This window comes from Myxocyprinus asiaticus, chromosome 12 (genome assembly GCF_019703515.2).
Source record: "Myxocyprinus asiaticus isolate MX2 ecotype Aquarium Trade chromosome 12, UBuf_Myxa_2, whole genome shotgun sequence".
Lineage (NCBI taxonomy): Eukaryota > Metazoa > Chordata > Actinopteri > Cypriniformes > Catostomidae > Myxocyprinus > Myxocyprinus asiaticus.
Window position 1 is genome coordinate 6298892 of NC_059355.1, and position 27681 is coordinate 6326572.

Genomic DNA, 27681 nt, shown 5'->3' on the forward strand with positions numbered 1-27681 from the left:
ATTTTCCATCCTGCTCATGGGTCCCAGATTGTGGAGGATGCAGCAGAATGCTTCAAAATAGCACACCTGAAAATTACTCTTTAAAATGCTAAAAGTGTGCTCAAACGGAAGGCATGTCTGGATAAATGCAGAGTTATAACGCTATACTCCATCTTTTGATCATAATGTCAGGAAATAATGTGGCCATGATCGCTAGAAAATGTAAACAAACGTCTCTCAGTCTCTTTTAGACAAATTTCCATTCAAGGACATTACCATTAATTACCGTTAATAGTGCGGACTTTTGTGAATCAGGCCTAATTTACATAGAAAGGAGGCGTTAGCTGTGAAAATAATGACAATGATGCATTTGCATATGCATGGTGCCAGCGTATATACAGCTGGTTAACTGAATTGTGGGTGGCTAGTTATTAAGATTAAGAAAATTAAGAGTTTTGTGCTGAAATACTGTGAACAAATGTGTCACGACTGTGAATTTAGTGCAAATTATTTTTGTGAATTCAGCCCACAACACAACAGAGCATGGTAAACTGAGCTCCACCAACAACATGACTTTCACTATAGTAAAATGGTTGCAAGTAATTCCAAGGAACTAACCACAACCTCATATGTAGTACCTACTCGAATGGTGTGACCACAGGCTTTGAATGTCAGAACCCTATTCACACATTGAAAATGTAGGTGACAAACCAAGGCTGAATCAGTTCTCACTTAGTTCTTATGAAGCTATAATTATGAAAAGAACAATACCAAAAATGTTTAAAAAAACTGAGGACAACTTGAGTCAATTATTTCAGAAAATTGTATTTATTCAGTTTTATAACATCTCAGATAAGAGAAAAGAGAGAGAATATTTCAAAGAGCCATCATTCAGCCATAACAGAGGATTATGTTGCTAGTTGATTTGATGTTAATTGACCATATGTCTTATATTATGTACAAGCGTACATGTAAGTCAAATTCATAAAACAAGGTTATATCATATAACAAAGAGATGTGAAAGTGATTTTCCTCTTTGAAAATGTCAATCAAAAATAAGTCATAAGCTCTTTGTTAAAAAGCAGGAACAGGTTTTTGCTCAACTTTGCACAATAAGTTACAATTAACACTGCATAGAAAAAATGAACAGTATAATATTTCAGTCCTTCTTCAGCAGTATTCCTTAAATGGAGCTAATGAATTGTTTAACACTGTACTACTAAAGTGAGGTACGTAAATGACAAAAATAAATTTCGGACTCTGATCTCTCAAGTGGTTTAGAACATTCAGGGAGAAAATGATGTGGTGGTTTCGGTGTCCAGACCAACAGAAGATCTTCGTTTACCACAGTGAGTGTACAGTAGATGGCTTTTCCTGATGCAGCCCAAGTCTTTCAGTAGCTTCAGAAGATCATTGCGAAACTTAACCCCAATGAAAGCATACAGGAATGGATTCAGACAGCAGCGCAAGAAGGCCACGGCCCTTGACATATCCATAGCATACAGTCGGCTGTTGTCATTGTGGCAATTCATTGTTACTTGGGAGGTCACCCCCATGACTACATTGTAGGGTAGTTGGGTGAACACAAAGACTGCTACCACAGCAATGATGACCTTGAAGGCTTTATTCCTCTCGAAGTTCTTGGCTTGGATGAGAGTCTTGATGATGCAGATGTAACAGAACCCCATGACAAGTGCTGGAAGTATGAAACCCAGGACCATCTGACTAACCAGCATTCTAACGTGGTAGTCTTCATAGTCTTTACCATTTGCTACACAGGTGCCATTGACGTTGACTTCAGAGAACATCATGTCAGGGACCGAGAAGGTCGCTGCCATCACCCAGGTAACCAGAGAAGACACCTGTCCATAATAGACTGCACTGGAGCGGCAGCGATGAGCAGAAACAGCTTTCGTTATGGAAAAGTAGCGATCTACACTGATACAGGTGAGCAGGAACATGCCACTGAAGAAGCTGACCTTGTAGATGGTAAACATGGCCTTGCATGTATACTGACCCAGATGCCACTTGCTCATGAAACTGGCTGCCCAGAAGGGAAGAGAAATTGCAAACAGTAAGTCAGCCATGGCTAGATTGAGCAGGTAGACGTCGGTCATCGTCTTCAGCCTCTTGAAGTAAAGGTAGGTTAGGATGACCAGAAAGTTCCCCATGAGGGCCAGGAGGCAGATGATGGTATAGATGGTGGGCAAGAACCAGGCACGGAAGTAACGGTTGGCGGCCTTTTCACACATCATTTCAAGCCCGTTGTAGTCCACCATCTCTGTGGAATACTCATACTCTTTTGTGGATTTTTCTTCTGCTTGGTATTCAGTTGTCTCATTGGACCAACTTTTCTGAAATAAAGGTAAAGCAGAAGTTTCACATAAACTCTTATAGAGGTTGAAAAGAATGAATCAATTAGCAAAAAGAGTGATACCACAAGAGCGTGTTAAATTTGTAAATGCCTACTGCTGGCCTTGAATTAAAAAGTGTTTAAGAATTTCTTTCTATTGTACAACCCTGGATTTTAACTACTTTTCAAAGAAATGGGTAGTCCTCCAGAAGTCTTACTAAAAATGAAAATTCTGTCATCCTTTACTCACCCATATGGAAATGTATGGATAAAAGATGCAATGAACAGTACGTGAATGGTGACAGGGGCAAACATTCTGCCAAACATCTCCTTTTGTGTTCCATGGACCAACAAAAAGTTAAACAGGCTTGGAACAAGCGTGAGGGTGAGAAACGATGACAGAATTTAAATTTTTTTGTGAACTAAGATCTTAAAGGTTAAAATGAAAGGTGGTAAAATCTTATGTGAGTGTAGTCTGTCTTGTTTTACTCCATGAAATTACCTTTATGTGGCACGACCAGATCAGCAAAGCAGGACAAAAAACTGTCAATGAAAGACAGAGTGTGTCAGTAAAAGAAATGATACATTACATTTATAGACAAGTGAAAGTTTTAAAAGGAAATTATGAAAAATGTACTAATGCATCCAGCAGTTTTTCTTGTTTGACCACATTTTTTAGAAATATGTGCAACTATTTGATAAAAGCAACTTGATATCAGCAGTTTATTTTAAAGACTCAAATGCTTACCGGCAAAGGCATTCATGATTTTCACTTTTATTGTTTCTCCAGGACTGCTAACAACACAGTGATTATGAGAGCTCTCTATGTACTGTGTTAAAAAGGTGAAGCACCGTTTTTAGCTTTGAAGCCAAGACCAGAGGAAAGGGTTTTCACCACAACCTGTGCTGTGTTTCAAGAAAAACAAGATCTTCATTTACATTTGCACAACCAAAAAGAGGTCTTATTATACGTTGAATTGTAAATGCATTTTCCCTGCCATGTTCTTTAAATGAAATACTCCAGTAATGTTTAATAATTAATAGATCTATTCACAATCTTTCAATATTTTGTCAGTGCCTGATAATAATTTCTAATTTAATTTCTTAAACATGGTGTCTAAATATTGTGTCTGATATAATAGTTAACAGAAGCTGATCTGTGATGTTTTAAAATAAGAAGTAGTCATATAGCACACACTTTTGTCCAGTGATGCACTAGTGCACTGCAGTACAGAGTAAAACTGGTGTTCACATTTGCCTTTAATTTGATGCCCCCACTTTCATAATAAATGATTGATTTTTGTCCACTTACATAATAAATAGTTTATTTGAGAGAGTACATTTGTATTAAAACGTGAAATGTGTAATTATGGCACCACAAACATCACCAAACAAAATGCACAAACAACAACAAAAAATGTGTGGTCTTTGCACAGAGCCACAGTATTTATACATTTTGGGGACATCAACCTACCAATAGAATACTTTTAGCTATCTATGCATATTAGGCTGGGATGGGACAAAGTATTTCAAAATATAAATATACACTCACCAAGCACTTTCTTGGGAACATGGTCCTAATAATGTGCCCAACATGGTTTTCTGTTGTTGCAGCCCATCCGCTTCAAGGTTTGACATTTTGTGCATTCTGAGATGCTATTCTGCTCACTACAATTGTACAGAGTGGTTATCTTAGTTACCGTAGCCTTTCTGTCAGCTTGAACCAGTCAGGCCATTCTCCGTAGACCTCTCTCATCAACAAGGCGTTTCCGTCCGCAGAACTGCCACTCACTGGATGTTTTTTTATTGTTTTTGGCACCATTCTTAGTAAAGTCTAGAGACTGTTGTGCATGAAAATCCCAGGAGATCAGCAGTTACAGAAATACTCAAACCAGCCCGTCTGCCACCAAAAATCATGCCACGGGCGAAATCACTGAGATCTCATTTTTTCCCCCATTCTGATGGTTGATGTGAACATTAACTGAAGCTCCTGACCTGTATCTGCATTATTTTATGCATTGCACTGCTGCCACACGATGACTGATTAGATAATAGCAAGAAATAGTAGGTGTACAGGTGTTCCTAATAAAGTGCTCAGTGAGTATATATTGGCCTGTATACACTTAACCTTTAAGAATCACATTAGGAATCTCATTCAGATCACAAGCTAGTCTGGTTTTTGCTTTTACTTTCCTGTTATGTATTATAATTATCTTTTACAATTCCTATCAGTATCTTCTCGCTTACTGTGGGTTTGTAGAAAAAGTTCAGACTGTCAACAACAACAACATTTCATTCAACCTGCTCTTTTTTTTCTTCTGTTCTTTAAATTTCCCTGTCCCCAACCACTGACACTTCCCTCACTCAGTTTTGGCTTTGCACAGGTACACGCACTGCTGCACAAGTGCAGTTGTGGCTTTGTGTGTACATTACTGCCAGGAAAGGAGGCCTAAGCAGGAAGACGTGTTCTGGCCACAACTCAGGTAATTTGCGTGGTAAAAGAACAGTTCGCTCACAGAAACTGTGAATAAACCTCAGTTTGTATGATCACCTGATTTTTTTTTTCTGTTTATGATTGATAAGAGACTATGTCATGGAGCAGAATATTTTATAAATTAATAGAGTATACGCACAAAAATTAAAAAGAGTGTTTGGCCTCAAACAACAGAATTAGATGGAGCAGAATGTACCCACAGTTTATACAAACAGTGAATGCTGAAAAGTAAACAGACACAAAAATTTGGTTCCACCAGAACAAATAAACACTTTAAATTCAAATGAAATGGATACACACATATAATATTATTAATTATCAATATTAATTAAACTAAGGTGAATGAACATAAAATAAATATTTGAAATAGATGAGCCGGGCAAAGACAAGAATATATCTATTGTTTAAATGCAGGTCATAAATTCTTTGCAGCTTTCAAACTTTGAAACTTTTGATATGAGACATCAAAGAGAAGGAGAGAAAAGGAACACGCAACACCCCCCCCCCCCCCTCTCCCTCCCTACCTAAAAATCACAAAAGAAAACATCACTGGTGCAAGTTCCCTTTTTTCAAACCACCTGTAGTAAAAACAAACCTACGCATGTCATTGGAAAGTTTGTCAAGGTGCACGCAAGCATGCAGTTCAAGACTGTGGTCTAAGGCAATTTTAGACTCATTTTTGTTATGAAATTTGCTGGTTGCCTGTCTTTTTGTAAATCATGAGAGTTGAGCTAAATATTTGACAATGGTTTTACTATAAATAGGAAGATGTTAAAGTGTTTGTGAGTCTGGGGATGGAAGGGGGAAATGTTTGTTGATGTGACAGGGATGAATAGTAAGACTAGGATGAAAAACCAAAGAAAACAAAACCCCATACTGATCACCTAGTTAATCTGAAGGGTTATGACCCTGAGGCAATGCAATATACCTTGTAAACCAAACTACAGTAATGTGGTATGTGATATGGCAGACGAAAGAGATCGCAAACCCTCAGAGAAATTATTTAAACTAAACGTTTCAGCAGGGCCGTAGCAAGGAATTCTGGACCCCCTGACTGTATATTGCTCTTGGCCCCTTACCTATTAAAGAAATACAGTTTTGAATTTGTTGTGGGCCCCCCTGGACTTTTGGGCCCCTAAAACTGTTTCCACCTTTCACCCCACTAGCTACGGCCTTGCGTTTCAATAACTGAGGAAACTGTAAAAACAAAAACAAAGTATAATCAAGATCAGTTTTATTGTTTAGTATTTAATTGCTATATGTACTGTATATGGATGTGTTGAGGTAAAAGTTTGAAGAAGTGAGACAAATCAGGATTGATGCCGATCACAGTGTTGTAGTCGAGACCAGCTCATCTGAGTCCAAACCTAGACAACAGTAGACCAAACCAGAAAAGAGCTGAGTCCAAATCAAGACCGAGAGGATTGAGTCTGAGACAAGACTCTTAATGAATGCATTAAATGTATAGTTCAAGTGTAAACAACTATTGACTCTAGGCTCATACATATTTAATATACCTCATATATTATTTGCTTAAGCTTAAGTTAGTTAAACAACAGTCAAGAATAAAAATTAAATAAATGCCACATAGGTTAAGTGAACAATTGTATTACAATTACAACATGTCAGTGTTGCAAAAACAAGACCAAAACCATTCAATTCAGATGACATTGAAAGAAGTATTTTTACGTTTTCATCAGAATGTGTAGCATTCATGTAACTAATGGCTAAAGCATTTCTAAAAGACTTAGAGTGTGTTCAAACCGAACATGTTCTTGTACTAAAAAAGCAAGACAGTGCAACAAATAGAGCAGAAAAAATTGTGACACTCCTGAGTGAGATGCTAGAAACACAGCCATATGCGATGCAATGGCCAAAGACTGCCATTTAGCATGTTTACATAGAAAAACAACTGAAAAACAGCATGGATGGATGCAAAAATACTTTGGTATGAATGGCCCCTTACTCAAATGATTGTAGTTAAATATCCACTTCATCCAAAGATAGTTTTTTCCTCAGTGTTCTAAAATATCCCGATGCCGTTTTACTGAGCAAGAAACCGCTGCAATGATTCCATAATGTAGCACTGAATGAATCGTACTGAGTAGCGAATCGTTTCAGACTTTTTTTGCTAACCCGTTTGGCCAATTCACTGAAAAGAACGACTCAAAAGAATGATTTATTCGTGAATCAGGCATCGCAAATTCTGATTCTACAAAGAAACAGAAATACGGGACACACGTCTTAATCGCTGACATCAGAGAAATGTTTGTAAGATTAGCACTCATGTTATATATTTCCGAAGGGACTCGACTGGTGTTGGGGTAAAGTCCGAGACTTGTTAGAGTCCGAGTCAAGACTGAGTCCAAATGCTCCCGAGTCCAAGACAAAACCAAGGCCATAAAATATGGTCTTGAGACTGAGTCCAGTCTTGAGTACTACAACACTGCATGATACTCAGGGGCGGTGTTAAGGAGGGGCTTGCAGGTGCTTCAGCCTCCCCAAGAAAGTCCGTAGCACACCTGTAGCATCCCCAACAAATATTTATTAGCCTATTCATAAAGATTTAAAACAATTTCAGACCGTTTTTCAGCAATCATGTCCTTTGGAGGTTACTGTATTTCTGTCGGCTGTTTCAATCAAATTCAGTCCGTGAATCACTTGGAAAGCTCACACGTTGAAACATTTGGAGCAGTTTCTCACTCACATATATACAACGGAATAACCAGTACAGAGCAAAAAGAGGATGAAGTGGACATTTCCATACAATAAACTGAAACGTGACTTTCAAATGCATCCAATCGTTTGCCGGCAATGAGGGACTTTATTATGTTCAAGACCTACTTGTGCAGCTTTTGTAAAACACAAGGTAAACATTTTACAAATGACGTTTGGAGCGGAACGTTACCCTAAGACCATGTGATACACAGATGCATTTTGCTGTTGCACACGTCTCCGTGTTTACATCGGCTTGATTTTTTGCTCACGAGGGCCCCCTAGCGGCCTGGCCCCCTGGGCACACACCCATAAAATCCATTGGATGATCTGCCCCTGATATTTATTGACTGTAGCTCAGCTCCAAGGGCGTAGTAGACTCGGGGGACGTCCCCCCACTCTTTATAAAGGTGACTTTTGTCCCCACACTTTTCCAAGCTAAACCCATACTGAGTCCAAATGGTGGATACAGTATTCTTTGCGTTTTGTTCCTTTGGGCTGATTGAGCGACCATCCAGCCAATCACAGGTGAGTTTCATGATCCGAAACAACCCTTACGTAATAGGCCGTCAGTCAGACAGTCTAACCAGTGCGGCTCCGTTCATTTCTACAAAGCTGTTTTCAACAATGCTCATTTATCCATGTTTTTAATTGGCATTGATGTTGATCTAAATTAATTATCTAGAGATGAGGAACACAAATGAGAGTTATTTATCGGCATATCGTTCTTGATTGGCAGCATTACGTGAAATGCACTGCAAAAAATAAAGGACAATCCTTCTTTTAAGCACACATGGTAAGTGTAGTTTATATCAGCGCAGGAGTCTTCATTAAGTTTTTACATTATGTTTGCGAGGTAATAGTTTGATCGGGTGTTTTTGTCAATTTAAGCAGATTACTAGATCTATGTTAAATATGTAAAGCTATTTTTAATATCAGCTCCTGTTTTTTACCTCTATGTTGGTGTGCAGTCGACAAACTGTAGAAAAAAGATAGATCTGCTGTGTTCTTAGAATTTTTCTTTTGCATTTTACTGAACTGAAATGTAGACACGCTTTTTTATACATGAAAACGTACGGACGTTATTGAAACTCATAATTATTATAAGACTATTATTGTTGTTTTTTGATAAAAGTCATGCTCAGCAGCTCACAGACTGTAGGGAAATGATAGATCTGCTAAAGTATCTTTGTAGGTCTGTAGACACACATTTTAAAGGATAAAAATTTTCTTTTGATTGTTGATTCAGTGACTAACTCATTTCACACAAGACACTCATTCGTCACCACCTTCTGGCATCACCAGAAATGGTCACTGAATCATTAAATGGATCTAAACTCAGCAAAAAAAGAAACGTCCTCTCACTTTCAACTGCTCTTATTTTCAGCAAATGTAACGTGTAAATATAAACATAAAAAGATTCAACAACTAAGACATAAACTGAACAAGTTTCACAGACATGTAACTAACAGAAATGGAATAATGTGTCCCTGAACAAAGTGGAGTGGGGGGGAGGGGGTCAAAATCAAAAGTAACAGTCAGTATCTGGTGTGGCCACCAGCTGCATTAAGTACTGCAGTGCATCTCCTCCTCATGGACTGCACCAGATTTGCCAGTTCTTGCTGTGAGATGTTACCCCACTCTTCCACCAAGGCACTTGCAAGTTCCTGGACATTTCTTGGGGGGAATGGCCCTAGCCCTCACCCTCCGATCCAACAGGTCCCAGACGTGCTCAATGGGACTGAGATCCAGGCTCTTCTCTGGCCATGTCAGAACACTGACATTCCTGTCTTGCAGGAAATCATGCACAGAACGAGCAGTATGGCTGGTGGCATTGTCATGCTGGAGGATCATGTCAGGATGAGCTTGCAGAAAGGGTACCACATGAGGGAGGAGGATGTCTTCCCTGTAACGCACAGCATTGAGATTGCCTGCAATGACAACAAGCTCAGTCCGATGATGCTATGACACACCACCCCAGACCATGACGGACGCTCCACCCGCTCCAGAGTACAAGCCTCGGTGTAACGTTCATTCCTTCGGCGATAAATGCGAGTCCGACCATCACCCCTGGTGAGACAAAACCGCGACTCGTCAGTGAAGAGCGCTTTTTGTCATTCCTCTTTGGTCCAGTGAAGGTGGGTTTGTGCCCATAGGCGATGTTGTTGCCAGTGATGTCTGGTAAGGACCTGCCTTACAACAGGCCTACAAGCCCTCAGTCCAGCCTCTCTCAACCTATTGCAGACAGTCTGAGCACTGATGGAGGAATTGTGCATTCCTGGTGTAACTCAGGCAGTTGTTGTTGCCATCCTGTACCTGTCCCACAGGTGTGCTATTCGGATGTACCGATCCTGTGTAGGTGTTGTTACATGTGGTCTGCCACTGCGAGGACAATCAGCTGTCCTTCCTGTTTCCCTGTAGTGCTGTCTTAGGCGTCTCACAGTACGGACATTGCAATTTATTGCCCTGGCCACATCTGCAGTCCTCATGCCTCCATGCAGCATGCCTAAGGCACGTTCACGCAGATGAGCAGGGACCCTGGGCATCTTTCTTTTGGTGTTTTTGAGAGTCAGTAGAAAGGTCTCTTTAGTGTCCTAAGTTTTTATAACTGTGAACTTAATTGCCTACTGTCTGTAAGCTGTTAGTGTCTTAACGACAGTTCTACAGGTGCATGTTCATTAATTGTTTATGGTTCATTGAACAAACATGGAAAACATTGTTTAAACCCTTTACAATAAAGATCTGTAAAGTTATTTGGATTTTTACAAAATTATCTTTAATACAGTGTCCTGAAAAAGGAATGTTTCTTTTTTGCTGAGTTTAGAACGAATTTTGGTGAACGTAGTCAAAACACTCGAGTCACTTGGATACATTTAAATCCCACAATGCACAAGCACAGAGTAAAAAATACAATTGTGCACATGCACATTTGTCATTATTGTAATTTATTAAATAATTTATTCAAGACATGCTTGTGCTCAGTCTTTTATTGTCATGTGTAAAACAGAAGCAAGTGCTCCACAAGATGCCCTTTATTTAATTTTGCAATTATTTTGCAGTACTTGAATGTTTAAAATACTACAAATATTAAAAGAAAATAATACATATATATTAATATAATACTTATATCATACTCATATATTTATATATACTATAATATATTAATGCTGCTCTGTAAGTGTTGGGTCTGTGCGAGCCACCTACTCAAAGCTGTGCACCACACCCCTCCCACCCACACTTCTAAAATGACTGCTACACCCCTGCAGCTCCTCCTGTCAAATGATTTGGCACCCCCATAGCACCGGCAAACAAAATTCTCTGTCGCCACCCTGATGATACTGCAACAGAAGTGTAAGATATAAACCTTTTGTAAAATGTAATGCCTGAATGGAACGCTCCTAGCTAGGTCAGTTTTGCCACTCAGTAAAGAATGTCAAAAGGGCACAGTTATTTGGTTCACATATTGATCACATGGATTTTTATCAAAATGTTACATAATTTATCAAGCATACAGTGCAGACATATGTTCATCTAAACAGAATGTTTAGTCTGAAGCCTTTTCAAACTTGAAACACTTTTGAAGATTGTTACACGTAAAAAGTACAGTACATACAAATCATAGAATTTTAGCATGTGAACTGTTAATGTGTGATGATCGAGGCTTCACATTGCTGCTCTCTTGTGGTTCAGACAACATGATCACATGGGAAGTCAGAATAGAAGTTCAAAGACGTAAACACTGAGTATGACCTCTGAATAAGAATATAACAATTCTTAAGAATAATTAAGCATAATGTCACGTCAAATGAAAATAGCTCATTTCTAGACTGAAATTCCTGGTTACAGTGATTTTGTGTTACAAGTTACAAGATAGTAAGACTGTAAAATTTGTTTCTGTGTTGTATGTGTGTCCTTGAAGAAAAGAACCAGCTTCTGACACTGAAACCTGAGACAACAGTGCAATTGTGTTAGGTCTTTGTATCCGACATGTAACATTTCAACATGCTTTCCCTCCACCATTGTCTCCCTCTCATAATGAGTTATTTCCATGCATGTATACAATTGTGAAGTTCCCCTCTAGACATATTGTTTTAACCTTGCTGAGAAGTTTATTAGTCACGACTTTGCTTAATCACTTGAAAACAACAGATGATTATCTTGAAACTCCCACTCAAAGTTTCAGCTTGAATCCTTCCTATGAAACTGCATGAGAAACAACACCTATTTCCAGTTACTCTTTCTAGATTTCCCATATAATTAAATTGTTTATTATTATTTATTTTTTTATTTTCATCCCTTTTTCTCCCCACTTTGGAATGCCCAGTTCCCAATGTGCTCTAAGTCCTCGTGGTGGTGTAGTGACTTGCCTCAATCTGGATGGTGGAGAACGAATCCCAGTTGCCTCTGCATCTGAGACTGTCAATCTGTGCATATTATCACATGGCTTGAGCGCGTTACTGCGGAGGCCTAGCGCGTGTGGAGCTTCATGCTATTCTTCACGGCATCCACGCACAACTTACCACGTGCCCCAATGAGAGCGAGAACCACATTATGGCGACCACGAGGAGGTTAATCCAACGTGACTCTTGCCATCCTAGCAACCGGGCCAATTGGTTGCTTAGGAAGCCTGACTGGAGTCACTCAGCACGCCCTGGATTCAAACTTGTGACTCCGGGTGTGGTAGTCAGCGTCTTTACTTGCTGAGCTACCCAGGCCCCACATCCCCATATTATTAAATGATGTTTACATTTAATAGTGCAGTGATTACAAGAAACAACTGAAAGAGAACAGCTAGTTATCGCTTCTTCCACCTCAGTAACATTGCAGTAACTTCTAAAAATGACCAACTGCCATTGAAACAGCTGGAATGTAGAAAGACTGATGTGAAATGGCACTCTATCACACTCTGCTCAGACAGTCAAGTTAGTTCAGTCAGTAAATGAATACCTTCATTTCGGAGATGATGCACAACCTGGTATGTCTGAAACCAAAAATACAGCTACTTAAAAGTGTAAACAGAAGATATATGATAAGATTGTGGTTGAACATGTGATTTTAAGACTGATACATTTTAATCATTTGGTTTAATCAGGAACCACTCGGACCACCTTTCAAACACATCAATTAATGTTTACGACCAAACTTACCACGTTTTGTAGTGCACCTAATTGTGCCATTCCTTTTGGTACGATTTTCAATTAAAAAGGGTCATAAAACTTATGTTAAGTCAACCGCAATCACACAGTCTTTTGGTAGTTTTTAAGATGTAAAATTCATATTATACATCAGTCTGATAAAACAAGTTTGAATGCAGTAAATGTGTCTAGATATTTTTGAAACCTATATTGATATTTAGCATGGTTTCTCTATGCTGCTCAGACACATTAAATAGAAAACATACACACTGAAAAAAATAAATTTTTGGTGAAGTACATTTTGCAGAGAACGTTTTTTAAGCATGAAAATATTAAGTTAATTCTACATTTGTACACAATTTAAACATGTAAAAATGAATGCTCTATCTTATAAGTAAATATTATTCATGATAGTCTGTTATCGCTACAATGCGTCATCATGTGTCAATTTATTCGTATTTATTCGCTAATTTGAGTAAATAAATTAAGTAAATTTTACTTAACTTTTCAAAGCTGGTGTTCCTAGCATGCGCCAGGTTTGACTGGTTGCATGGTTGCACTGTTTTCAAGTTTCTTTACACTGTTTTTATTGTTGATTTTGTTGTTATGTTTGGTAACTGTTTTGTGAAGTCTAATTTATTTTCTACTGAAAATTACCCGTTCATGATAAAAAAAAATTCTGCTGATTGTTACCGTCATTGTGTTTTATGCACCAAATGATGAGGTCTGCATGCTCAGCTCTGTATCTTATTCTAATCACCAGTAATTCAGTGTGATAATTCATAGCATGCATTACGCTTCCCTGTGAAAAGGCTTCCATGTGTCATCTGGTATATGATTAAACATGTTTAAGGAAAATTTAAAATGTGAAATAAAATTGTTTAATACAATGTTCATTTACGTTTAATAAGTTCCATGTACATCAGGTTTGGAAGTTAAAGGTACTATATTAACTGAAATGTTTAAATTTACTCACTCACTTTAATCAATATTATTTTATGAAGTTAAGTTGATTTTACTTAATTTCATACAATTCAAATTTACTTAGAAAACCTGTGTGCATAAAAGTGAATCTTACTAGTCATTTTTTTTCAATGCACTAAGATCAAAACATCATACATACAAAAGCTTCCATTTTTTTATTTTTTTATTATTAGTGTTAAAGATAAGTCAAACCAACCATAAATGTCAAAAGAGTTTGATGGATATTACATATCATGAAAATAGGCAAAAAGTATAACTATGTGGATGTGAGATTATTAAATATAAAACAGGCAATCTGAAAGAGTTTACTTCTGATCGTGGCATTTTGACTGTGCTTAATGGTGTTCATAAGTATATTCGAGGATGACTGTCAATATTAGAATCACACACTTCTTATACAAGTCAGAAAAATAAACAAATAACACACTGATACATTCATGATGCTTATGGCAGTTTTCAATATGTGTCAGCATTTTTATGACTCGTCTGCAAAATGAACTACAACATCCTAAAACAGCATGCACTTTCTAAAAAAATAATAAAGACATACAATCTAGTGTTAGTATTGCTTGCAGCAGTGTTCTTGGAAAGTGTAGATGCTGCAGCATACAGGGGTGCTGTCTTTAGGTCTTGAGATGCAGTTATTTTTAAACAACAATGTAGTTTGTTTGAAATCCACTGCCGCTAATAGACTGCTCACAGATTTTCTTAAAATGTGATGGAAATAGAAACCTTCTAAAACTGTGCTTTTTTGGATGAAACTGTTAAAATATTATTAATTCTTCCAATTTAGTAAATAATAATTTAACTCTTGGTAAACTCAATGGTTCTATTTGTAAAGTATGATCTTTTCCCACTTTAGCAGTATTGTTAACAGAAAAGTTGTATCAGACAGTGTTAGCTAAAGCATTGAATTGAGACACTCGTCCACTTACTGAAGAGATGAATTGGATTATTTAGTTGTTGTCTAGCTATAGGCACTTAGAACTGATAAGTCGCTTACATTGAGAACTCAACATCATTCCTGATGATAGAAAGTCAGACTGTCAGTATTGAAATCCAGTGACATGCTCACTAGACAAGCATCCCAGGTCAGTTTGGAACTCAATAGAATGCTGAGTGGAAAAAGCCACTGAACAATCTCTAAAGTATTGCTAAGATGAACTGTGTTGATGAAAACACCAACACCCATTAACCCCTTTAGCCACCATTGCTGATCAAGCCAGCTGAAATATCACCTCTTCCATCCAAGCCGAGCTTTTGCAGGTCCAAGCCCATACTAGCCAGAACCTGGAGGAGAGACATCTCCTGTTGTGTGGCCTGGTCAATCAGGGCCGGACAGGTTGGATTGCACTGTGGCCATTGGCAGTTATCTATGAGATGAAAGGGACAGCCCTTCAGGGCCGTTTTGCTGTTCTTATTGGCCTCCTGAAGACTTCTGTCCCAGCACTGCAGAGCACGGGAGAGCGACGTCCCCTTGACCTGGAAGTCCATCCAGTTACTGAAAGACAGACAAATTAGTAATTAAAAATAGTGTGGTGAAGTGTAGAAAACAGGGAAGATGTTCAAACTGATCACAATGTGAATTTGACGACAACAGGGTGAAAGTTCTACTGCTGAAATCAGTCTGTGCTAACCGAAATTTGAACCAAGTGATGTTGACTAGTTTCCAGGTCAAATGTCCAAATTATGGTGCCAAAATCAAGCTGTATTTTGTTTTTAAATTGTGTTATACAGTGAACAGGAATGTCTATTTTGTTAACAGTCCCTAACTCAAAGCCAAACCCTGAGCCTACCCAGTAGTGGAGTAAAAATAAAATTTTATAGCAAAAATGCAACCTCAGAATCGCGCTCACCATAGTTCAAGACGTTTAAGTCAACAAGATTACTTCCTAGTTCTCATGGGACCAGAACCTGTTTCTTGGAGATTGTTCACACAACATGCCAGCAGTAACACCACAGGGAATAATGAACATGTTTGAATACATGTAAAGATGTCTTATGGGAGATGGTTCTTGTTGGTAATTTGGTAGAAAGGTGTCGATTTCGGGGTACATGAACATTTGGAAGCAGCAGGTGGATTTCCTGTATCATCAGAATGAGACGTTTCCTTCCCAGTGATTTCTCAGTCTGTCACCTTGGCCTGTCCCCACGTTATGTATGATATTGTGGACTTAACATCAAAGTGAAATGTTTTGGAACAACACGAGGGTGCGTAAATGACAAAAAAAAAAAAAAAAAAAAAACAATTTGGGGTGAACTAACAATTTAATTGTCAATTAAATGACAAATGATCGTGAACAAGAATTGGGTTAAAGTTTTAGCCTTTGGTTCTGCGGTTCTTTGGTTCTTTAAACTTCAATTTCTTAACCTCGTGGGACCCTGTGTCCAAATGGACATAGTATTTTGGCTTCACTATACGTAACGCATCATTTTAATTAATTTAAACTGAAAGAATACTGTTCACAACAGTCTACAATCTACTTTAAGGGTTAAACTTCTGGCGCACCGAGTCACGTGACACAACAGCATGGTGTCGATTTCCGTGAAGCGCTTTTACGGGTGCAGAGCCAACAATAGTGCCTCTGGTAAGAAACCTCTTTAAAGGTTTTTCATTGTAACCTTTTTGGGTTTATAGAGTATTGTCTCTAATTTCATTTGATATGCTGCTTAAAAAAAAATCATTCATTTTTCACGCATCAGCATATGTGAATACTGGGACATTATTACTTTAAAAGTTGAAAAAACATGTTAGTTACACTAAGCAGTTTGGAGGGAATAGACTGCAGCAGTCTGATACCAAGGGATAGGGTTAGGGTTTAGGGTTAGAGGTTCAGAACATGGGTTTAGCTTTACATTAGGTCTTGCAAGCACTAATGAGTGTATGTATATTTAATAGGAGACTAATCAGTCAGTTTGTCCATCTATCTCCTTATAAGAAGCCACCTCTGCTGTAAGTGTGACCTCATCCATGTTTCACTTTAACTGCGTGGTTCACCTCGCAAATCATCTGCCCCTCTGCTCTCTCTCAGCTGAGCTCACGGAGGGGGCTATTAGTTAAGTGTGTGAAAGCATGAGGTGGAATTTTGGTGACACCCAGAATGCATCATGAGTGACGAGTGTTTAAATGCAGGCGTATGAGCTCACCCTCGAGGAGTGTGTCTTACGGTGCCTGCATGTCCTTACCTTTTGGTTATCAAAGTGTGGGAAAGGCAGGAGGGGGCGAACACAGCCCTAAAACAACAAACAGTGGGATATTTTCAGTATTCATAAGATATACAACATTGAGAAAACCATTTAACCATATTGTAAAACATTACTAAAATGATCCATAATAAACACTTAATAAAAATAACTCTTATTAACAATCAAACAATAATATTTATTTGAAAAAAAATACTTATATAATAATAGTAATAATGCAGCTATAACTATGTAGCAGTTATCTGGAAGCATCGATTAAAACCACAAGTATGTACTATATCATAGTAATATACTATCATATAAATTATATAGTTATATACTATAATGTACTCACGTAACATCCTTGAGTGAATTTTTAAACTCTTTTCCCAGGTTCTGCATGTAAGTCCATTGTTGCTCAGAGAGTGACTGGCCACCCATATAAATGTTCTCTACTCGTAACTGTTCCTCATCAAACAACCATTGCACCACAAACAGCGGAGCTGCAATTAACACATTCTCTGTTATTCTAAAGGAAGTGAGCCTTAAAAACTGTTAAATTAAATGTATTCCTCTCTTTTAACATAATTTCTTTTCTATAACCTGTTTGTTCTGTTCTTTGTTTATATTATTCTTTCTGATGGTTTTGTTCTGACTGTTTAGTTTGTCCCATGTGGGCTGGGTTGAGATGGTTTGGGGGATAGAAGAATGGGGGTTCAATGTTTTATACTCTTGTTGTACTAGAATAGTGAGAGTGATGCAACTCTATTATTGTGACCCCATAAAAGATAAATAAAATGGAATGACAAAACACAAAAAACAAAAAGAAAGAAGGAAACAAACAAATGTATGAACACTTATTTCATTCTGTTTTGATCACGACTAACTAAAACACAGCAAGGCCTCACCGGTTATGTAGGAGTACAGTTTGTGTCCGAAAAAGCATTGCCAATCCTCGCCTCTTTTATACTGCTGCTTGCATTTGTCTGGAACAACTCCATTCCACAACCTAAATATATATTCATGAAAACAAACATATCATAACTGTGCGATGTAGCTCGCTGCATCAGAAAACAGACAATAACTAATTAAAGCAACTACAGTTACACTTGACATTAAGTTGGTCATGTTAAAATGTAATTACATGCTGTTAATTATTTTTGGTTTGTCCATGCAAAACTTGCCACTACGATACTAAAGGGTTCTGGCGGTTGCAAGTGGGTTGCTATGCAGTCGCTAAAGTGTTCTGGGTGGTTGCTAGGTGTAATGTTTGCAGGAATGAGGTGAGAGATGGATCTATGTGCAGGCTTTTAATAAAGAATTCAAAGAAATAAACAAAGAACTCAAAACTCAACCATGGAACAAACCATTACATCCATAAAAGGAAAACAACTAACAAAGACAGAGAGAACATGAAGGCAATATATACAAAGGAACTAACAAGGTTAACAAGACACAACTGGGATCAATCAAGGAGGAACACAGAGAACAGAGACACAACAAAAACCAAAACAAATATTCAAACAAAGTCTTAAGTCTTCTAGCGACCTTTAGTGGCCGCTAGGAGAATGTCCCAAGTGTTACACTTGGGTGCTGCTAGGGTATTCTGGATGGTTACTCGCTGGTTGCTTACTGGCCCAAGTCAAAAGACACCAACACTTTAGTCTTTATGATAACTGAGTGTCTATTTGCACCCTGGTGTAAATAGCATCTGCCACACAGTGCAGCTATTTGCACCCCAATAATCTGGTGTAACCACAGAAATATACAACAAACTAAGCATTCGGTGTCATTGCAGTGGAGTGGAGTGTAAAGACGGTGGGTGAATGTGTAGTGTTGTCCTAGCGACAGCGGCTCGAATCTGTGTTTTATCTTACTCTTTTTTCCCATCCGATTTCCTGTTACTACTCTTAATATTTCCTTTAATACTACTTAAAATAAAAGATAAAAATTAATATAAATGTTAATTTCATCACAGTGATTTGGTCACAGTGAATGTCGAGGAGTGCAGAGAAGGATTTGATCCAGAGACAGGGACTGTCGATTGCACTGGTTCCTGTGGATCAGCATCGCATGTGTGTAGATTGCATCACTATATTACTAATATTGTAGAAATCATGTTTTTGGCAGAAACCATAGTTATAATGCAGTTGACCATGGTTTTAGTACAGTAATATGGTGGTAATATAGAAACCATGGTTAATTTTGTGGTTTCTGTAAATTTACAAAAAATACCATGGTGGAACCATGGTTACTGTAGTAAAACTAAGGTTATTTTTTCTAAGGTAAGGTTAAGGTTAGGGGTAGGAGTTAATGTAGGTAATGTAAATAAACACAATAAACACACTGCAGTGATGCCCATAGTGTATGTTATTATTTAAATATGGGCGCAAATAGTATCTAACACTATTTGCAGCAGGGTGCAATTAGAATCTACCATTATTTGCACCAGGGTTGGGGTGCAAATAATATCTGCCACTATTTGCCCTGGGGTGTAAATAGCATATATAACTTATGATAATCTGGTCCCTACATATGTGGTCGCTCCTTCAATGTAAGTCTGTTTATTTTTACACTTGTTTTATGGTCTGGTGAAAATCCAAATGCTTAGAAAAGTATAAGCACACCTTTCTTTAATAAGCTGCACAATTTGTCCCATGCATGTCTGTAGCATAAATGGTGCAGGACGAAGTGCATGGCAAACATTCAAAAAGTACAGTGTTGGGTAGATTACTTCTGAAATGTAATCTGCTACTGATTACAAATTACATAACTGAAATTGTAATCAGTAATGTCATATTTTAGATTACATTTAGGTAATCTAATCTGTTTTTGGATTACTTTTGCATGTTTAGCAAAAACAAAAGCTACTTGAAATGGTAAATCAAAAGGATCAAAACAACATTTTATTTAGGACATTTTTATTAGGGATTGGACTATCTTTCTGTTTGACTTTGAATTGAACAATTAGTGAATGTCTCTAGAAATGTTGTATGATTTGAACCTCCTCATGCTTATTCATGTGAAGGTGCAGGCTTAATTTATGACAGGCTTTTTTTGCACCTTCCTGAAACATGGGCCAAAGTGCATTTGCATGATGCAAAAGATTGAATTTGCACACGATCAACACAATGAAAATGTTTGTTTGCAGCTTGTGTTTTTACCAAAGAGTTCAAAGCATAATCAGTACATTACGCTCTATTTATTTGCATTGGCTGATTGATAATATAAAATGTAATTCATAAAATGTAACTAATGTGATTATGTGCATTAAAAATGTAATCTAATTACAAGTACTTTATTTTTGTAATCTGAATGCATAATTCATATTACATGTAATCCGTAACTACCCAACACTGCCTCAGTATGAGCCATAGTAACAGTGATACTTGCCTTAGCAAGCGCTAGTTAAATACTGAATAATGGTAATGCAAATCATACTGTATAATACTACAGACACTAATGTAAAGCGGTTCCGTAACTATTCACTGTTCTGGTCAATTTAAAACCACAATTTGAAATAACATCAAATTTACCGAAGTCCTTTCTTGATGGCATCAACAGGGGTACATGAGGCACCGTCTGGACAGTCAGGGACTTTTTGCTGTTTACTCTCCAGAAACCAGCCCGAGTCGACAAGACCGCGCACCTGAGTATCTGCACCCAACTGCTCCAGAAGATTGGACACCTTATCGATGTTAAGCAGCACACCTGTTCCCCCGGCACTGCAAGACAGAATATGCACCTGACTCTTGTTTCAATCAAAAGGTTACCTCAGCTATCAAAACAGGGTGGGAAATGACTTTTGTTTTTGTAGCAGCTGAATAGCCAGTTTTGCCAGCCGTATTACAGGTTGCCGGCTACATTGTCTGGTAGATAAGTGAAAAAAAAACACCCAACTTTGGCTGTTGGCGGGTGTTAATTTCATACCCTGCTCCCAAAACTAAAGTTAAGTTATAAGACTATAAATGTCTCTGCTGTGATAAGAAATTTGCTTCAGTGTATTCTATTTTATTTGGCTCTTTCATTGACCAAAAAAACCCAAAACATGTTGCTAACCTGGGAAGAATCCTCAGAACTCATTCTGCCTGCTTAGAAGGACATATATAGATATTATATCATTGTCTATAGTATTACAGGCTGCAGTAAACATTTTTATGGTAGACAACAGGATGTGCTGAAAATAGTGTTTCGGTCAGTGATGTGTGTGAAGGTGGTGCTGTGGTAAAACTCGGTGGGTGGTCCATGGAGTGTTATAATATTTTACAGCTCTGTTTCAATTGTTCATAACATCTTGTTATTAGATCTTAATGTGTCACAACAGGTGGAAAGAGTTATCTTTGCTTATCAGTGAATTCAAATCCAATTAGGGGATTTATAATAGCTACAGTTCTTGGATTGTGGAACTAAATCGCTTAGAATAAAGAAATAATTTTATGAGCAATTTGTAATGTAATATGTATTTCACATTATAATTTAAAATAAAACAAGGCTCTAATCACTGTTTCCTTGTTCAATATGAGGTATTTGTTCTGACATTTTGGAAAACTAAACTGTATTTTGAATTAAGACTTAAAGGTGCATTACCTTAATTTTCCTCATTAAAAAAGTTTTCCTCCTTAAGAAATAAATTGTAATTTTGAAACATATTGCCAAAAGTATTCGCTCATCTGCCTTTAGACGCATATGAACTTAAGTGACATCCCATTCTTAATCCATAGGGTTTAATATGACATCGGCCCACCCTTTGCAGCTATAACAGCTTCAACTCTTCTGGGAAGGCTTTCCACAAGGTTTAGGAGTGTGTTTATGGGAATTTTTGACCATTCTTCCAGAAGCGCATTTGTGAGGTCAGACACTGATGTTGGACGAGAAGGCCTGGCTCGCAGTCTTCGCTCTAATTCATCCCAAAGGTGCTCTATCGGGTTGAGGTCAGGACTCTGTGCAGGCCAGTCAAGTTCTTCCACACCAAACTCGCTCATCCATGTCTTTATGGACCTTGCTTTGTGCACTGGTGCACAGTCATGTTGGAACAGGAAGGGGCCATCCCCATACTGTTCCCACAAAGTTGGGAGCATGGAATTGTCCAAAATCTCTTGGTATGCTGAAGCATTCAGAGTTCCTTTCACTGGAACTAAGGGGCCAAGCCCAGCTCCTGAAAAACAACCCCACACCATAATCCTCCCTCCACCAAACTTCACAGTTGGCAAAATGCAGTCAGACAAGTACCGTTCTCCTGGCAACCGCCAAACCCAGACTCGTCCATCAGATTGCCAGATGGAGAAGCGTGATTCGTCACTCCAGAGAACGCGTCTCCACTGCTCTAGAGTCCAGTGGCGGCGTGCTTTACACCACTGCATCCGACGCTTTGCATTGCACTTGGTGATGTATGGCTTGGATGCAGCTGCTCGGCCATGGAAACCCATTCCATGAAGCTCTCTACGCACTGTTCTTGAGCTAATCTGAAGGCCACATGAACTTTGGAGGTCTGTAGCGATTGACTCTGCAGAAAGTTGGCGACCTCTGCGCACTATGCGCCTCAGCATCCGCTGACCCCGCTCTGTCATTTTACGTGGCCTATCACTTCGTGGCTGAGTTGCTGTCATTCCCAATCGCTTCCACTTTGTTATAATACCACTGACAGTTGGCTGTGGAATATTTAGTAGCGAGGAAATTTCACGACTGGACTTGTTGCACAGGTGGCATCCTATCACAGTACCACGCTGGAATTCACTGAGCTCCTGAGAGCGGCCCATTCTTTCACAAATGTTTGTAGAAGCAGTCTGCATGCCTAGGTGCTTCACTTTATACACCTGTGGCCATGGAAGTGATTGGAACACCTGAATTCAATTATTTGGATGGGTGAGCGAATACTTTTGGCAATATAGTGTATATATAAAATCATGAGCACTCACATGAGATGAAGACTCCAGTCATATCAGTAACCTATAAATGCTCTTTTATTCTACATGGAGAGGGTCCCCTCATGGGGGCTGCCATATTAAAATCACATGACCAGCCGAATACTGCTCACTTATTTTCAGGATTAAAGTAATCATGGATGACTGTAAACAGTGCGTTTTACGGTGGTGCAATGCTGCCACATACTTATTAATTTTTTCACTCAGTTATGTCATAAAAACAGCATCTTTTCTCGAAATAACGAAACATTATGTTGTCAAAACAACATATTTTCTCATAATAACGAGATATTATGTTGTAAAAACGACATCTTTTCTCATAATAACAAGATAGTTGTCATAAAAACATGAGATGTTTTAAGCATCTCACAAATTAAATTAGGCTATGTATCACTTGTCATGTCCCGGCCCACCTGTGCTAACAGTGTAGTGTAGGCTACTCAGTGGTAAATGAATCCTACACGTCAAACTGTTTTATTTTGTAACATTTTGTCAAGTCAGCATGGATTTGGGGATTTTTCTCTAGAATCGGCCGGTTTTAGAGGACCATATTCAAAAAAATGAAGCTGAACAATGTTTTCTGAACTGTGCTAGTGTAAACTGCAGGCCAAGATGTTTTGGATTGTTTGCAAAAAGGGCGAGAATATAATATTTGTTTAAAAATAAAGAAAAAAAAAAAGATCGTGTAAAATCATAAAAGTAGCTATTTTAATGACACTTAGAAAATAATGCAAGAATTTCATCAACCACTTATCAAACAATTCATGTTACAAATAATTGCATATAATAAATACTGTATATTGAACGTGTTTATTAGAGATTGTTTGTGCACTTCGAAACAGTTATTCTTTAAACAACGAATATATAAATATAAATGCAATCCAATATTTTGTCGGGCATTAAAAGGAATAAAACTACAGAGGCACTGTAATAATAATAATACATTAAAATATTGTTTTTTGGTTGACATTTTATTTGCCACTTAATAAAGTGTGCAATGAATAACTTTTTTTTTAATGCAAAACTGTTAAAGCTAAATTGTACATTAATATTTCGATGCATTTTATTAATCTAAACGAACTTACACACTAAAAAATATTTAAAATATTTAAGATTTATTACATTTTTTACTTTAATATTACTCAATATTCATATTTTGAGTTACTGTTTACTTTCACATTGTACAATTTCTTTATGGCTTATACAAAGAAGAAAATAAAAATTACTGATCTCAAATAACTGTGCCATGGTTATATGTTGAACTCATTTGCCGTTATTTAGGCTACAGAGCAGAGCTGCAACTACCAACAAGTGCACAAAGTGGTAAATTACCATAGGAGCTCTCAGTTATTAAGTGTCATAATTTTGTCATTACGGGAAAATATATATTTTTTATGATATAATATATCATTAATATGAGAATAAATTGTTTATTCAACATAATATCTCTATTACAAGAAAAGATGTAATTTTTACAACATAATATCTCGTTATTACGAGAAAATTTGTAATTTTTACAGCATAATATCTCGTTATTTCGAGAAAAGATGTTGTTTTTACAACATCGTTTCTCATTATTACGAGAAAAGATGTCATTTTTGCAACACAACTGAATGAAAAAAATAATAAGTACGTGGGAGCATTGCGCCACCATAGGATTTTGCAATGGCATCTGTAACTGAAAACTATTGAGTTTTAATGATGCTGCATCCACGCCACTAGGTGTCACTGTAAGTCCAAGATGACACAAACAAAAAGACGTTAATGAGTGCACCTTTAATTAATCCCTCCTTCACTGTAAATGCACACTGCTATTTCAAAAACAGCCAAAAATTACACTGTAGAAAGTGAAAGTGTGCAGTGGTTATATTAAGAAGCTAAAACAAATTACTTTTGTTGGGGTCACTTAATGTATTCAGGTTGATTCAGTTAGGTTGATTCCTAACCCAGACATATAAAATAATAATAAGATAGTTTAGAATAAAACCAGATAATTAGATTTTCAAGTTTCTTGACATAACATCTTTTACAGTAAATTTCATAAATAAGTATTTTAGACATGCTGCATAAAATGACTTGTGAAGTCTCACCTGGTTCCTGCCAGCATCACAACTTTGGCTTGTTTCAATCCTTTTGTAGCAAGGTCTTTGATCACCTCCCGAATGATTAGAGATCCCATGAAAGTGTATTCTGAGGTGAAATAAAGAATTTTGGTGTGACAAAGACTTTAATGGTCTGGCAAAGACTACTAGGGAGAAATGTACCTGTTTCTTTTCCCTGTTTGGGCTTTGATGCTGCTTTGTTACCACTCCACACATCACTTGAACAGTAGGGAACAAACCTAGTTCCAAGACACAAGTCAGTTAGATGTGTTATTTATAAAGCTCGCATGAAGTTTCACTTTTGCATTTACCAAACAGAAATTTTTCAGAAACCTACACAATATTGGCATTATACCAGTGAGGATTTTCTTCGGCTTGTGGTGATAGTATACCACTCCCTGCAATTAATCAAAGAGGGTATATTTATTAAGAAGCACTAAAGTATTGTTTGAATAGCAAGAACAAGATAGGATGTACTAATGTATGTCTGGTTAATATCAGCCCACCTTTGCGTGTTTGTGGCCAGTCAGTTGAGCTCATTAGGCGGGGGATAGTTTTGTATCTGGAATCACAAGTCTCTTTGTTGTAGCAGCACCAGCCACCTAAAAGTGATTAATTACAATTAGTTTTACATTTAGACACTAGGATAGAGTTTCAAAGCTCAGACTGCTTGGCACAATTTGTTGAATTATTCCTCCCCTCTAGTGATGAAAAATAACAGCTTGTCATAAAGGGCATACAGTTTAGTAGAACTAATACATGTATTTTATTATTCTAAAATTTGTTTTAATCCCCAAAAACTATACACTGTGCAATGAATCAATGGCAGCCAGCTAGCTAGCGCAGATAGCTTATAGCTAGCTTACTATTATTACAAAAACATGTGCCGTACCAGTAGGTATGCTAGTCTCTCAACATCCATTTAAAGTTCACTTCCTCATGGTGAAGCTTTCTAAGTAAAGGGACATGGTATGATATATGTGCTCTCACCTTGTTCTCTTTCCTGTATTGTATAATTCTGAATCTGATAATTCAACGGCGTAGCATGTTTCTTTTCTTAACCATTGACACCATATACCTTCTCTGAATACTGGTGAGCGTGATGTGACGTGCTCAAAAAAGCAAGAAAAATTACATTGAAGAAGATGACCAACAGTCAAAATAATGCAGAGCACTGCATTTAAGCTTGCTGACCTCTCTCGACAAAATTAACTTTGTTTTAAATACTCACCTTCCAAAAATATCAGCCATCTCTTGCTTCCTTTGAACTCCTTTAGGTAAAACCTATGGGCCATAAATAAATATAGATGGTCTAGAGAACATTGCCATATGAGGGCATTTTTGAAAGTGTTTCAGTCATTAGTCAAAGGAAAATTATTATACATGACATTGCAACACTGCAACAATTTTGTATGTATGTTACAGTGAAATTGGCCATCACCTAGACAAATATCCAAAGTTCTTACAGTTCATTAACTTGACACAAATCCCAGCTACAATTTGATGCTCCTAAAAGGTTTTCCAAATGTTACATTGTCGTGTGATCATGAAAATGTTTCTTTATGAGTGAGTAAAATGTTATTTAAAGGTTAGCACATTTCTGAGGACGTGAAAACTTCTTTATCAATTTTCACTCTCAGAAAAAAAGTAAAGAAATCTGTTTTAAGGATGTAAGAACAATGTTGCAGTAAGAACGTTTTCTCTTAACAATGTGAGAACTTTTTCAAATTCTAAAAACATCATAAGGATGTTCCATTAATGTTATTTCAATGTTTTTTCCTTAACTTTCCATAACATTAGCCAAAGTTGTTGGAGTGTTCCCTCTTGGTGGGTAGGAAACCAGTTTAAAACAGAGAAAATCAAATTTGCTGTGCACTCAGTCGCACAGCTTTATAAACATTTTGATGTTCCCAAACAACAGTCAAGTTTGCTTTCAGCTAAAATGTGAGGATCTTAAAACTGTATCTTACCCAGCGGCAGTACCGTCGTTGCATGTGACTAATGTGTTCTTTACAAAGTGTAGCTTCATTTCATCAGCAACCTTGTTGACAGATGCACTTTGTTGTGTGGTGCTACGACCTCCGGAGTTTGTGTCTTTGCTGGAATCAACAGCACCTGCTAGCCCAGGGTGTGGCTCATCTTCAGGGCCATGGTGGGTTGTGTCTGTAGCTTGGCTGTTAGGCTTCTTTGGAGCTTTCCCGCCTGGCTTGGCATTGCGGTTGTTCTGGCAAGAAATTACTCCCAGCAGAAGCAGGTACGTAACATGACACAGAATATTCATATCAAATCCAGCAGGACCTCCCTAAAAATACCAAAGAGAACAGTCTGCATGGAAGTCACAAAAGACTTTAATCATCACCTTAATTATTTTCCATTGTGACCAAATACTGAAAAGAAGGAAGAGCAGTGGTAACCCTCATCATCCAGTGAAAGGATTCCAAGGCCATTTTCCAGTTGTCCTTTTTGAATTCATTTGCTAATGAGTCAGTCTATAACCACCATTGAAACCAGAAGTAATCAATCTCTAAAAAGTGATCTATCAGTCCACAGTACTGGAGTGAACAAACTTACCTCTTTAAGTAAATGGTCCTGGTCCCCTTGGCGTCTTTCACACTGCACAAATCCTCAGTGTTACGGACCACTGCGGCTGCTGCGGGAAAGCTAGATTTTTGGCGTCCTGAGCCGATCTTGGTCTCTGGTTGTAGTCTGGGCTAGACTTATAGTGCCACCATATGGACTGCATTTCTCAACATCCCCTTTGAGCTAGTGCCAGCTCTGGGCTTCAACCAATGACACACCAAACCTGGACGTCTAA

The 27681-nt window shown here is 37.8% G+C and overlaps 2 protein-coding genes across 2 annotated transcripts; both read right to left on the reverse strand.

The window, feature by feature from the left end:
- Positions 1–796: 796 nt before the first annotated feature.
- On the reverse strand, positions 797–3610 carry LOC127448938 (C-C chemokine receptor type 7-like). Its single transcript, XM_051711931.1, has 3 exons — positions 3081–3610; positions 2835–2875; positions 797–2333 (listed from the first exon to the last, which is right to left on the reverse strand). Exons 1-3 carry the CDS (start codon positions 3094–3096, stop codon positions 1266–1268), a joined length of 1125 nt encoding a protein of 374 aa, XP_051567891.1. The 5' UTR covers positions 3097–3610; the 3' UTR covers positions 797–1265.
- Positions 3611–14860: 11250 nt separating this feature from the next.
- Positions 14861–27147, reverse strand: LOC127448933 (carboxylesterase notum2). Its single transcript, XM_051711920.1, has 11 exons — positions 26837–27147; positions 26098–26150; positions 25373–25468; positions 25204–25264; positions 25029–25105; positions 24855–24954; positions 20380–20568; positions 17752–17852; positions 17199–17346; positions 16847–16894; positions 14861–15161 (listed from the first exon to the last, which is right to left on the reverse strand). Exons 1-11 carry the CDS (start codon positions 27145–27147, stop codon positions 14861–14863), a joined length of 1485 nt encoding a protein of 494 aa, XP_051567880.1.
- Between the last annotated feature and the right edge of the window lie 534 nt (positions 27148–27681).

Excerpts from the sequence above, each read along its gene's own strand:
- LOC127448933 (XM_051711920.1), bottom strand. The coding sequence starts at position 27,147 with ATGAATATTCTGTGTCATGTTACGTACCTGCTTCTGCTGGGAGTAATT. Across the intron at positions 20,569-24,854 it reads GTGATGCTGGCAGGAACCAG|TGCCGGGGGAACAGGTGTGC; the intron begins GTGAGACTTCAC and ends TCTGTCTTGCAG. Across the intron at positions 17,347-17,751 it reads ACTGTACTCCTACATAACCG|CTCCGCTGTTTGTGGTGCAA; the intron begins GTGAGGCCTTGC and ends TGTTAATTGCAG.
- LOC127448938 (XM_051711931.1), bottom strand. Across the intron at positions 2,334-2,834 it reads TCTGGTCGTGCCACATAAAG|AAAAGTTGGTCCAATGAGAC; the intron begins GTAATTTCATGG and ends CCTTTATTTCAG.